General features: G+C 45.3%; 1 protein-coding gene across 1 annotated transcript in view; it reads right to left on the bottom strand.

Annotated features, from left to right (window-relative positions):
* ANKRD29 (ankyrin repeat domain 29) overlaps positions 1–4,044 on the bottom strand; it is a 40,662-nt gene extending 36,618 nt beyond the window's left edge. Inside the window, exon 1 of the mRNA XM_015424325.1 lies at positions 3,811–4,044. Coding sequence (XP_015279811.1) covers positions 3,811–3,831 — 21 coding nt within the window. The 5' untranslated portion in view covers positions 3,832–4,044. The remainder of the gene's footprint in view (positions 1–3,810) is intronic.
* Between the last annotated feature and the right edge of the window lie 10,563 nt (positions 4,045–14,607).

The following is a 14,607-nucleotide window of genomic DNA, read 5'->3' as shown; positions in this document are numbered from 1 at the left end:
CTGCTGGCCTTGCAGATCCACCGCCGGGCCCCTCATGGGGCTTGCCAGTGGAGCCACAAGGCCGCCGCCGCCGGCCAGTACCGTTGGGGGCAGGGGGCCTTTGCGGGGCTTCCTCACACTCCTGCACCTTTAAGACTAACAAATAGCACCTTTAAGACTAACCTTTAAGACTAAGACTGAGTGGTGGGTGTGGCCTTATGACACACTTCCGGTGATGGCAGGGGGTGTGGCCTTATGACACACTTCCAGTGATCTCAGGGGGTATGGCATATGCTAATGAGTTATGCTAATGAGTTCCCCTAGCTCTTTTTCTACGAAACGACCCCTGATCACCACCATGTTTTCACATGAGTGGTACAGTGGTTAAAGCACTGCAACAGAACAGGATTGGTGTGATGATTAAGCGGAGGAATGGATGTCTGTCTATCTATGCCAAGGTGGAAGAAGAGTGGAATAAAAAGACACTAAATAAATACAATTCATGAGGATTTGGAGTTTCTATCACAATTCAGTACACTTTCCAAACTGTGTTGTTGTTTTGTGTTTTGCACAACAGCCACCCATGCATTGATACCATTTCCAGAAGTTTCTACACCACAATATTTTAAACACAATTTGAATTTTTCTGCAAACCTGGGGTTTTTCTTGAGTTTGCACAATCCTAAACCAAGATAGGGGTAGCCCCATTTTGCAAAGCTTTTAATCCTCATTGGGATCACCATAGTCTTATCAGATATACAGCACTTAAGTTCACCGCTTGTCATTCACTGCCTTGGACGGAGTAGGATTCAGTTTCTGACTAAAGTCCCTCTCAAATTGCCCCACAACACAGAGGATCTTTACTAAAGTTTCCTACTTTGCTCTGCAGGTATCTAAGGATGCCCTGCTCACAAACTTCAAATCTTCTGTGGTTTTCTAAGAGGTTTCCCTTCTTCTTCTCGCCACTCCTATACTGCTTTCCTGTCCCCCTCTGACATGTCCTTGCCCAAAGTGCTGATCTAATGCCCACACCAAATCTTTTTTTTAGAGGGAATATATTGTTGGTCAGCAGAATTGATCTATTCAGGCCGGCTAGCTCAGTAATTTCCCTTGCTCTCCATCACCCCATCTTCTGTATTGACGAAGATCTCACAAATAGTCATCCCAATTCATTTTGCTTCCGTAACTCATGGGCTTCTGGATTTCTCCCACTGCAGGGTCCTGAACTGATGCACAAAGGCCTCCTCATGGGTTAAACATCTATACGGGCTGTTTTCCTCACCCACAGCTCCAGGTTGCAGCTGGTCTCTTCCAGGACACCACCTGCTTCCTCCTCCTCAGTTTTCCGATCCCAGAGATGGTTCTTCCCGTTTTTCATCATCCCCACTGGCAGGCTCCAGGACAAAGCCTGTCAATTCTTAGCTACATACTGACTACAATGCTCTACAGTCCAAGAGAGTCAGCTGCTCATCTACCTCATAGATCTCCTTAATTCCTCCTCCCTCCGACTAGGTACTCTGCAGCTGGGCTCCTGGGTCAGCTCTCACTGCCTTTCTTTATGGCTTCAGTTGTATTTGAGAGCTTTCCAGGCTGTTTAATGCTTGTTTTAAGATAATTTTTAAAGAGATGCACTATGTGGTGCTAAGACACTAATTTCTAATCAGCGTGCTGCTCCTATTTTCTCCACTATAGATCAATTACATCACTTTTCCCACAAGGAAACACCAGTTTAATCCACACTTCATGTTCCATGAGTGAAAGAGAACTTCTGCTCACACAAAATTCTAGGCACGTTTGTCATGAATATCAAACAAAACCACAATGACAGACCAACTCAGGATCATCAAGTCATCCAAACTTATGTCATAATTAAAAATGCATAATTATAAAATGGGACAAAAACCCAGCACATTACAACGTAGAATGAAAACAAAAAATGCAATATTATTGAACTCTGAATTGGAAATCGATGTCACTTAAAAATAAACAAACAAAAGAAGAATGTATTAACAATAGAATGTCATGACTACCAGGGAAAGTAGCCCCTGATTGTTGCTGTGCTATTATCTATCAGCTTTTGTTTTCTGATCAATTGCAATCCTTCTCTCTAAGAGATCAATGAATTCGGCTACTTAAAACATTCCTTCCAATAAGCCAGTCGTAAGCGTTCTGTGCACCTCAGCATCTAGTCATGCTGGTCACATGACCACGGAAATGTCTTTGGACAGTGCTGGCTCTTCAGCTTGGAAACGGAGATGAGCACTGCATCCCTAGAGTCGTATTTGACTGGCTTTCAAGCAAGGGAAACCTTTACCTTTACTATCTTAATTCACTCCCCCCCCGCAAGTTTGCGAACCATAAAACAGTATACAGTACCAGGGGTCATTTCGTAGAAAAAGAGCTGGGGGAACTCATTAGCATAACTAATTAGCATATGCCACACACCCTGACATCACCGCGGGGGGGCAAGGGAGCCCCGCGAAGGCCCTCCCTGGCCCCAGGCAGGCGGGGGTGGGGAGGCGGGGAGGAAGCAACTTACCCTCCCTCTTCTCCTGCCTCCTCCTGGCTGAATGAGGGCTGGAAGCGGGGCGGCCGGAAGCAGGGGGCGGGGCTTCGTCATGTGCCCCGCCCCCCCTACCTCACCCGGGGGAACTGTGATCCCCCCCGAAATGACCTCTGTACAGTACACTTTTAAAACCAAGAACGGAGTGTTAAAAGTGAAAATAAAATACATAGTTTTGAACATTTTGGAAACACTGAATCATTTCCAAGACAGCTGAACAGACATGACGTTGCCATATACTGAATCAGGCCATTGGTCCGTCACGGTTACCAAGGTCTACTCAGACTGACTGCAGCTCTTCAGGGACTCAGGCAGAGCTCTTTTGCCTCACCTCCTGCCAGATTCTCTAACTGGGGATGCCAAGGAGTGAACCTGGGACTTTCAGCATCCCATGCAGATGCTCTGCCACTGAGCCTCAGCCCCTCCTTCAGTGGCGTTAACTGCAAATGGTTAAAATACTCCAGCAACAATTGTCAAGCATCATTTTCATTTTCTAAAAGCAACTGAATTTTCACCACTCCTTTACTAGAAGGAATTTAATTTTTTTTAAATCTCACCAGTTATAGGTTCATAGCATATTTAATATAATAAGCAACTTCAAGGAGGCCAAAGCCACCACAGTGGGTGCAGTTTGATGCAAACTTTTTAATGTGCAAATAACATCTCATCACTGCAATGTGGAAAAGGACTTTTCAGAGCATGCTTTGGTTATACATATAAAGGAATATTACCGTAACATCTGCTGGCAGACCCTTTACACACTCCCCAAACATGTACTCTGGCTCTTTATGTCTGCAGTAAAGCATCTCTCAAGAGATGTCAGAGTTCTACGGTGTCAGAGTTCTACGCTAGGACGCCACTCTGCACTATGTGAAACAGTAAATGGAAACAAAGCTTTTGAGCATGTACAGAGAGCTCTCTCCCTCGTCCTTCAGAAATCGTAACCAGGCCATAGATAAGGAAGAAGGACGTGATTCCCACCACCTCTAGTGAATAGAAATAGCAATCTAGTCTCGTTTAAACTAGGACACGTCTGGCTCAAACTTGATGCATTCCGATTCCCGTCCCCCGCCGCCGTTTTATTTCCTTCCCCATCCACCCGGTCTTCACCAGCTGCACTGGGGTGAAAAAGCGAGGGAAGTGTCCCTACAGAGCCGAAGGCAAAGCAGAGGCGTGCAGGCTGAGGCCCGCGGCCGCCTCCGCAGTGCTTGCAAGAGGAGGGTCAGAGCCGCGGGAGGGCTGCCGGAGACCCCCGGGGAAGGGCTCACCTTGAAAGACATCGTGTCCATCCTCCCAGGCGCTCATGCCGGGGATCCAGGGGGGAGCCGCATCGCTTTCGCCAGGAGCGCCGCCCGGGCCTTCCCCGGCGTTGGCGGGGGGCTGATCATTGGCTCGCTTTGCAGAGTGACTGGAGCAGAGCCGCGTCTGGCTGCAGGCAGCGACGCGCCCGAGCCGGCGTCTGGGTAATGGTAGCGGCTGCCAAGCAGCCAGGGAGCGCGAGGCCTGCTCTGCTGCGCGACGAGCATGCTTCGCTCGCCTCGTGCAATCCCCTCTCCCGGTTCAGTCACGCCGCAAGCCGGAGCGGCTGGGCGAGCCACTCTCTGGTGAGGCAGCGCGAGGAGCCGCACGCTCGAGGTCGGCGGCGCCAGGACGTCCTTGCAGTGCTGTGCGATGCCTGCGGCGCTCCCTGACCGCACCTCGGGGCTCGAAGGGCCTGGGCCTGACATGCTGGTTTCTGGGAAGGGGTTGGGCAAGCGTCATTTGTCGTGCATGCCAGGGCCGAGGAAGGTTGCCCGGGTGGATATAATGAATGACACAAGACAGAGCTCTGGCCTTTTTTGCAGCGGGTCATCCTGTCTGCCGATAGGGTTGCCAACGTTTCCTACCGGCTGCTGCAGCTGTGCACCTTGAAAGGCAGGCATTAGGGGGTGATCATCGTCATGCTGTTTCTCTTGCTGATCTCTAAAATAGGGTAGGCTGGGCCGGTTATTTTCAGGCCCATTGGCAGTCCTACTATCCAAAGGAGTGATACATAAATGTACCCAACACAGACCTAACCTGGAAGGGGAAATGGAAAACTCGGCTTCCACAGAGGCTCATAGTTTTTTACATGGCGATGGCCCGAATCCATCTGTCGCAGATCACAGGGGCCCATAGAGCACACGATAAAACTGCATTGGGCTACAGCTCTGTGGTCCTGCAGTGCACAGACTTCAGGAGACCCAGGTCCAAATCTTCACTGTGCCATGGACCTGACCTTGGACCAGTTACTCTCCGCTTCACCACAGACTGGTTGTGAGGGGGAAATGAGGGACAGCCAGAGACAATGTTTTGAGCTCCTTGAGGGATAAGTGGGATAAAAAATGTACTAGATAGGTAGTTCTGGGGTCCAAATCCTCATTAATCACTGGTGTTCTTACAAGCCATTCCACAATTCACTGCCTTCATTACAGATCATATAGTTGGCAACAAACTGTTATAAAAACTTGCATCCAGGCCTTTGCAGTAATAAAAAAAATATCCAAGGAGGCACAGGGCCTTATGAATTTACACATGAAAATTACAGTTAAAAACTGAAAGTTAAACCATGCAAGACACTATGAGTCTAGAAAATGGAGTATTTATTTTATTTATTTATTTGACTTATATCCCACCCTGAGACTGCTTTGCAGGGAGGGCAGGATATAAGTCTAAATAAATAAATAAATAAATAAATCTCCCAGGTGCTTTTAACTGGTAAGTAGTAAGCTCAACCAGAAATCTAGATAAGAACTGCAGTATGGGGAGAGGGAGGTTTAACCTTTTCCTCCCTGTGCCATTTTCTTGTCTTCTAACAGTCTTGCATAACTGCTATTTACCCTTAAAGGGGAAACATACAGGAAACCAATATGTTTCCTCCAATGGAATAAACTTCAGCTCTAGGGCATCATTTGCTGAGAAAATGGCATTGGTGGAAGGATTAGCCCAACAAAGCATGGGCCAGATCCAAACTTGGGGACCCTCAGAGGATCCATTAACAGCCATGCCAACTCCTCCTCTAGGCATTAATAATAGCCCACATGCAGGCCCACAGATAGCACTGTACAGACACCAGGATGGCAGCTGTCTGTGCCCATGTGCCAGCTTTGCTTGGCCAAACAGTTCTTCCTTGTAGTGCCCTCACTGCAACTGGCATGTACTGCCACTACTCACTCAAGAACTTTTTTGGATTACTGCTCGGCTCATTGGAATGGCTTCCAGAAGGAGTCCGGCTGTTGTAGTCAAAAGGGTGTTCTGGTGAGGGCTGCTTTGTAAGTTGACTGAGGGCTGATTTTCCCAAAATTGTTGATTTCTTTATTCTTTAAAGGTTTGCTGTAAAAGCACTTTTGTCTTGTTCTACTGCACTGAGCAGGGCAGGGTATGACAGTGCAGAGCCAATGGATTTAGAAGGGTGTAACTCTGCTTAAGGCTGCACTGGAAATGTTTCAGTAAATAAATACGTCTTATAGAATTGCCATGGTACAGAAAACGTACATATGAGGCGCAAATCCTCATGAAACACCATGACAATTCAAATCCACTAGTTAATCACATCCATAACTTTATTTTTTATTTTATTTAGGTTATTTTAGTCCATCTTTCTCACAGGGGCTTAAGGTGGGTTACACAGCGTGAGTCAGTACAGTCAACAAAATGGGACATTCGGTAACCAATGCATTAGGATTGTAGATGTAGATTCTTGAAGTGGCCATCTATATTCCATTGTCTTTTAAAGAAATCTCTGTCAAGTCAATATCTAAAGGTTCTGCTCTTGTTGAGAATGTATCTCCAAACATTTTGTTTGAACCACCAGGTATTAAAAACAGAGTCTCAAATTTTCCCCGCTCAACAATAGTTTTAAGTCACATCAGTTCCCATTATCCACCAACACTAGTCACTGTAGCCGTATCAGAAAAGAGGCATTCACACCATAGCTTGGGAGTCTTATCAGTTGTTTCCAACACAATAAAGTACAATCAGAACAGCATGTACCTTTATAGTTTCAACAAGTAAAGACAAAATATGTTATGAGAATGTAACACAGAACCAGTTCAAAGTGGAATCCAGGTCTTCTTTTTCTCCTTTTTCTAGTTCAATAAAATTCACAGAGAAATATTATAATTTTTAAAATCCATATAACAGAATTATGGTCTCAGAAAGTGGCTCTTTCTTATCATTTTGCCCACATCTTAAAAGGAATTGCTTGAGATTCTCTTCCTAGCCGCTTGCAAGAGGAGGGGGGGAGGAAAACAGTTTCACCCCCTCCTTTCCTTTGGCTCTTTAAGATTTTAAAGGGGCAATCAGTCAGTCCATAGATCCTCTAAGAATGTTGCATTTACGTAGACTTACAGTGATTTTTCTTCATCAGTGTTATGGATGAGGTCCTTTTCTTCTTCCCTCCGTTGGGGGCTCACAGTTGCGCTCTCTTGTCTGACATGGAGAGCTCTTGCTTGGCTCTTCAGGACGTTTCTGGGGCAACCAGTCGCTGCCGCCGCATGCGAAGAGCCCCGATTGAGTCCTCTGACTTGGGTCCCTCTCCGGGGGAACCCAGAGCCCTCAAGCCCTCCTATAGAACCGGCAATTTGGTCAGTGTTGAGGGAGAGAGCCCTCGATGCGACCTACTTCACCGTGGCGAGACGCCACCTCCCTCTGTGTCCAGGCAGTTGTTGATCTTGCCTGTTTGCAGAAGCCCCTGCTGACATGAGTTGAGCTGTCATGGCAGAGCATCAGGAGAGAGGCAGTCTTGCAAATAAGAGGGGCCAAGGCCATGAAGGGCTTCATATGTGATCACCACAGGATCTACTACCCCTTGAACTTTGAGAATATCATGTAAGTGAAGCTCATAAGAATCGAGGCCTCAGAAGAACAATGTTTTTTGGCTATGGCAACATTACCTAGATTCGAGGGTTTCTTTTTACTGTGCAGTCCGTGGGCACAGGCATGAATTGATTAGAAGCTGGATTTAGGTCTTTTGCAAGTAAAGATCATGACAATTTCGGATTAATCATATTTGCCACTGACTGGACGGCAAAGGATGAGATGGTTAGACTGTCATAGATGCAACGAACATGAAATTGAGCAAACTTCAGAGGACGGCGGAAGACAGGAAGGCCTGGCGTGATCTGGTCTATGGGATCGTGAAGAGTCGGACTTGACTGTGCGACTGAGCAACAACAACAAAAGCACCTGATCACATCATTTAAAACCACAGTGTGTTTTTGGTTGAAGGTATACTACAAAAGCATAAAACACCTATAATATGCAGTCATGGAAACTGCGTGATGTCATAGCTTCATGATCATGAACATCCATCTAAAGGCACGCACCTCACAGTAAAGCTGCTCCTCTCAGTCCCCTGGAAATTTAACTTCTAGAGACCCAAGAGAACAATCAGAAACTCTAGTGCATGTGTGGCAGCACTAACAGCATTTGCAAAAGGCATCCCCAAAAGATAAGGGCTCTAATGTCACACTGTGATTCTTTTTTCCTTCTCTTCCCCTTTTCAAAAATTTAAATTTAACTTACATGATAATCAACACCTTCTGGCAATACCTAGTCCCAGGGACATCCAACTGTCCTCGACCGGGGCCAGGGCTTCCTCGGCCCTGGCCCCCACCTGGTGGAATAAGCTCCCGTATGACATCAGGGCCCTGTGGGATCTATTACAGTTCCGCAGGGCCTGCAAGACAGAACTCCTCCACTGAGCTTTTGGTTGAGGTGGCGGACATCCCTCTCCTTTCCTGGCCAATCTCCCACCAGTGGCCTGGATCCAAATAGACATCGGGGCACCCACTGTTGTACTTAAATTAATCTGACTGACATCTGACCAAATTTTTTTACACAGATTTTTATGATTGTATGCTGTCTTAATTTGTTATTTAATGGTTTTTTAATGGTATTATACTAAGACTGATGTAAACCACCCTGAGCCTGCTCACGGGAAGGGCAGTATATAAATCAAATAAATAAATAAATCCAAAGACATAAGTCTTTACATGCATAAAAAAGAAAAACAGATCACCTCTATTACAATAAAGATGGGTTGTCCTTAGTATATTTGTTTTTCCAGTGTGAAATACACTATTTCCAGCTTTCTTTATAATTTTCGTTCTTTTGCTGACTTTTTTTTTTTTTTACCAGAACAGTTGAGGTTCATTTTCTCCCTCTTCGATACATTTGATGCCATGTTTTCCTTTCTGGCAAAGCAGCATCCCGTTAGAAGTACTTTAAGTAAATCACTCATCTCTTACAAACTAAAGGTAACATACCTTTTAACACGTGGTTCTAAATTATTTACAAGAGTATTAAATACTTTGCTATCAGCACTGAGCAATGCAAGCAATTTTCAATAAGGAGATTCCACCTTAGTCAGCAGCAGAACGCTGCAGTGTGAGCCATTTGGACCCCTCCCACTCAGCATTTCTTGACTGTGTTATCTAGACAACAGACAACCATTGACTATTTGTGAATGGAATAATCTGTGTTCATCTCATATTTAAAATATTCTTGATTGATTGGCTGCAATATCAATGGACTAGTTTTCTCCTATGGTCCATTAACCCTTACAGGAGGGGTAAGAAACCTTGCTAGTGCAAGTGCGAAAAAATCTGCAGTGGCCAGACATCCAGTATATGAAACATGTAGACATCCCCCCCCCCCCCACTCCATGGGAGTAAAGGAGCCAGATAAGCCTGCATTAGAAATGTCTGTCCGGAAGACCAGTGGTTTTGTTTTCAGCACAGACACTTAGGAATGTGATTGCAGTGGATGCATCTAAGGTTGGGGGCCCTGCCCCAAAGTTACCAAGACTGAAGGGGATCCCAGGTAGGCAGTGCAGACTCTGACAATGACCAAGGCAGCCCTGGCATCTTCAGAACCTAGGTCCTGCCCAGAAACAGGAGAAAGAACCAGGGGAGCCGTGAAGTGTTCCCTGAGCTGGCCACGCTCACCTCCTCACAGGGCAGGGAAGCAAGGCTCCGTAGCTCAGCCACACCTGCTGGCAACCCCACACCTGAGGCCAGCAGCACCCCTGCCCTTCTTGGCCCTCTATGAACTGAGGAGGAGGAGGAGGAGGCTTTTTGAGGCAGTGGGGAAGGGAAGAGCAAGGGGGAAGGAAACCTGCACCGGAAATCCAGCCTCCCCATGTCACAGGGCATTGGATAAGCCTGTGGCTGTGCCACCCCCATGGACTCCTTCAAAGGCAGGACCCAGGGCAGCTGAGGAAGAAGGGCCAGACCTCTACCTTGCTGGCAGGGAAGAGGGATAGGCAAGGGGGGGAGAGGCGCCTAGTTGAGTTAAGAGCAGAAGAAGAGCCCTGCTGGATCAGACCAGTAATCCAGCTAGTCCAGCATCCTGCCTCACACAGTGGAGCTGAAACTTCCCTCTCCCCCAGTGACACCTCCTGTGGCTTGTCTGGAAAGGAGACTGGAGAGAGGCACCACTGGGAGAGTGTCCACTCAAACTGTCATACCCCAAACAATTGCTGTTCTACAAGTTGGGACCCCTTCTCAGAGTCCTGCTGGCTTTTCAGCCATGATCTGAACTCATGCAAGCTCACCGGCAGTCCTGCTTTTCGAATCTGGCAAGTCTGATGTGCTGTTATTCAGCATGCATGCTACGATTTGCCTACTACTGCCAGTGACTGAGGCATTTCCTATGGCACATCTGGAAGGGGGAGGGGCAAGCAGCCTTGGACTTTGACCCTAGGGAGCTGGAGCCTGATAGGATGAAAATATCATCTGCATAATGTCTGGTTGCATTGAGGCAGAGAGGCACCACTGGTCAAGTTTCCACTGAAATTATCATACTCCAAACAACTGCTGTTTTAAAGGTTGGGACCCCTTTTCAGAGTCCTGCTGGCTTCTCAGCCACAATCTGAACCCATGCAAGCTCACCTGCAATCCTCCTTTTGGAATGCAGAAAATCTGATCTGCTGTAGCATGGCTACTGTACCTTTAATTACTACAGCTGGTTTTGAGGACACTAATTATTTGACTTGGCATTTTGTACTTAACTGAGAGGAGTTTAGTGCATAGAGGTGTTCCAGCAATCGAGTTAATAATAAAAATAATGTCTTAAGCCTTTTGACTGGTGCCCAACTAAGAAGATTACCATTCTGTTAATTATTCTGAAATTGCATTGGTGAGTTATAGACTTGTGTATCACAATCTATATATTTTGTATTCAGTTTTACAATACATGGGGCTTTTTTCTCATAGATAGTCATAGTAGTGAAGTACTACTACAAAAGAAGCACAGAGACACAACTATATGATGGTATTTGTATTTCATTTTATTTTTGTCCAGTTTGGCATGTATAATTTCAGCAATTATATACTGCTTTTATATTCTTCTCTAGTAGTATACTCCTGAAGAAGCGGCTGAACAAAATGAAGTATTAATCTGGAATCTCCGTTGTGTGGAAAGGGCTTTTTTCCGCTGTTCCATAATACTAGAATTTAAGGGTACCCAATGAAATTGTTGGCAAATAGGTTCAGGACAGTCAAAAAGAAGTACTTATTTACTCAACAAGTAATTAAATTGTGAATTTCACTACCAGTGGATGTAGTGATATCCATGAATGTAGATGGCTTTAAAGGAAGGTTAGATTCATGGAGAAAAGCTCAAACAGTGACTATTAGACATAGTGAGGAAAAGGAACCTCCATATTCAAAGGCAGCAAACCTTTGAATACCAGTACTAGGAGGTAGTATCAGGGGAAGGCTTTGGCTGTGTTTGCTAGCCCTCCAAAGGAACTGGTTGATTGCTGTATGAAACAGGGTGCTGGACTAGATGGACCACTGATTTGATCCAGCAGGAGTCTTCTTATGTTCTTAATTTTATTGTATGAGGCCAAAGGACATAACAATATAATAGCTGCCCAAGAAGTAATAAATTTTACAGTAAAAACACAACAAGGTTAAAAACAATGTGTTAAAATTGTCAGGACCAGGACATCATGGAGAATACAGCTTGTTGAACATCAGGATGAAATTTTTCCACAAATCTTGGCAGCCGGTGCATACAGTCATATAGGTGACATAATGATCATCATCAGAAAAAAGGTAGATGATTTTGTCTGTCACAGAATGTGAGGGTTGTTGAGGTTTGTGCAGTGCTAGCCCACTGCAGGTTGCGAGTGGTGTGAGAGTATCAAAGACGTAAGTCTTATAGGCTTGGTGTAAAACTATATACAATTTATTTACATGAGCCTCCACCAATATATTGCACAGAACGACAAAATGCTCACGCAGACACCAGGTTTCCATCAGGAAGGAAGGTACATTGTACAGCATCACATATATACAAGCATTGTCCAATCAGGACCCAATGCTGAGTCACTGTTAATTATCTTTGCTCTGAACCAGACAGAACTTCACTGACATTCTGAGCTGTCAGCTCCTGTCAAACAGATTGATATGATCTACAGCCAGACTTATAGAACACATGGATGTTGACAAGGGTAGCCTGGCTAAAATGGCTGCAAGGAACTTGGCCCGAGGAACCAAGTAAAGGTCACAAATATTGATTCTAATAATCTGTCCCTTATTGCCTTACATGAAGTGTGTTGTGCCTTGACCTCAAAGAGTGCAATGCAAACGGTATCTTAGTTTGTGGCTCTATGGAAATTGCGTATCCAGCTTGTTTCTTTTCTGCCATTCTTAATAACCATTCAAGCAGTACCACTGTACATGTTGATAATGGCATAACACAGACCATAATATATTTGGTATCCATGTTAGTTCCTTCTTCACGTTGTCTCTCCTGCCTAACACTTTCACGAACATTTGCATTGGTCCCACATTTGCCAGGCTGACATCAGACGCAGGCATCATTAGGCAGCTGCTGATGCCCTGCAGCCTTGTTTGATCCTACCTTCGCGCAGCAGCATTGTTCCCACACTGCCACCCCCCTCCCCTGGACACGGGGTATTGATCTTATCCGGAAGAAGGGCTGGGACAGGCAGTCCTCTCTCTCCCCCTTGGCATCATGCTTCTTTTCTCTTTTACCTTTTCCCCACTACCTGCCTGAGTAAGCAGTGATAACTAGTAGGAATACTAGCAGCTTCCACCAACAAGAGAGCGTGTGAGTTGTGGTGGCTGCTTGTTTGCCTGGGCAGGTAAGTGAAAAGCAATGGCAACTAGAAGAAGCCGTTGGTATTCAATTACCCACCCTCTATCTGTGTTATGGTTGCATTTGGGAGGGGAACTACTGCACAAGATCTTGTGAAACATTCCCAAAATGTGTAACACATGGGCCCTTTTCAAGCTTCCTTAGTACTCCAATTTAGTAACTGGTTGCTAATTGATTTTTTCTGTCATTTCAGACAGACCCATTTTAGTAACTGGCTGCTAGCAGAATTTATTTACCTGTTCATACAAACCCACTTGTGTCAGGTTAGCAAAGTGTGGTTCAGCCACTTTTGAGGGAAACTGCTCTTTTCCATTTTCAACCACTTCATTGGGCTCCTGAATCGCTGTGGTGTGCTCTTTTAAATGTCCATAGCACTCCCTACAGTGCTGCTTTCTCCCCACCCTTTTTTTGCCACATGATCTGCATCAGCAAGTGGATCACATTTAATCTTAAGGGGTAGGAATGGAGGTACAAGAAACTGAAGAACACCTGGATGGTGCCACTCTTTCAGATCCATAACTCATCCCATGGGCAGAGAGCTTGGATCCACTTGATGTTTGTTACTACTGCTGAACATTACTCGTTGTTGTAGCCATTATACCTGTATTTACTGATCTGTTGTTAGGAGTTGCATTGGAATAGAGTCTGCAGCTTCTGTTGAGGTTGCTCTATAGGCCTTATAAGTGTTTGGTCCACAGTAGCAATGGTTGAGTGGTAGTCATCCAGAAATGTGTTTGTGTCCCGTTTCTCCCAAATGTCAGGGTTTCACCAATGTGGTGTTGTGCCGATATCATGATGATGTTCTGTTCTTGTATCTCCAAGGAGGAATCCCCCTTTCTGCACTTTGCTTACATACGCTGTGCCCACTGCTGTGGGAGCCACTGCTAGCAACTTTTGAGGGAGGAAGCATTCTGAGATAATACACTGTAGGTACATGTGGCCAGAAGGCAATGGGAAACATTTGTGGCTATTAAAGTCTAAACCAGGGATTCCATTCCCTGCTTAACTATGTGACTTAAATGTTTTGAGGTTCAATACCTATACAGCAGAGCAGTATTAGCAATATGCTGTTGATTACCGCCCTTTGCTGCTTGTGCAAAATGGCTGATCTCTAGAGTTCCTGTCACTGAAGTCCCCTGTGTATGCCAATGACATACCATGTGCCATACCCCCTGTCACCTGAGATATGGGTGTCTTGGCTGGGTTTATGAGAGCTAGGAGTGCTGAGTTTACCTACAGATTTAGCCAGTATCCTAAACTGTGCCATGGCTGCGTAGGCATGGTGGGAGGCAGATGGGGGGACTTCGTTTTTCATGCCATTGGATTCAGGGGGAATGTTTTTACTTATGGCAAATTGTTATTTTATTATATTATATTATTATTTTGGTGGTAATGTTATGCTAGTTGTAGGATGTGGACTGTGGGGTAGGGCTAGAATACCCTAGCATGTTCTTCCCCTGTCAATTCCTGTTTCCTATGCAGAGCTGTACCAGCACCCGGTTTACACTGGTGTGTCACCAGAAGGGCGGTGTGCCTCTGTGTCATACTCGTGTGAACCTAAGCAATTTACAAACTAGTCTTAGCACTGCACTCAGGTTGGCACACTGCTAGGCAAAACAATTGTCTAAATGTTAACCTGAACATAAGCCAGTGACACAACTCTGCATATTATTCCATCTCCAAACATTAAGTCTTAGATAAGATTCTCTCTTGTCTTGTACCACTGACAGTGTAATCCTCAGAAGGGTGTAACTCTGCTTAGGATTGCTCTGTGAGTTTTGTTCTTAGAATGTAAACAATTCCCCCTCTGTAGAGGTACAATAAGTTGAGAAATATTCTGTTCTTCCCCTCCCAGCATTGGAATTTTTTCCTTTATGCTTTTTTTTTAAAAAAACACAAGTTTAGTACATTAT

This window comes from Gekko japonicus, unplaced genomic scaffold (assembly GCF_001447785.1).
Source record: "Gekko japonicus isolate JY-2015 unplaced genomic scaffold, Gekko_japonicus_V1.1 scaffold2628, whole genome shotgun sequence".
NCBI lineage: Eukaryota > Metazoa > Chordata > Lepidosauria > Squamata > Gekkonidae > Gekko > Gekko japonicus.
This window is presented reverse-complemented; position numbering and strand designations above follow the sequence as displayed.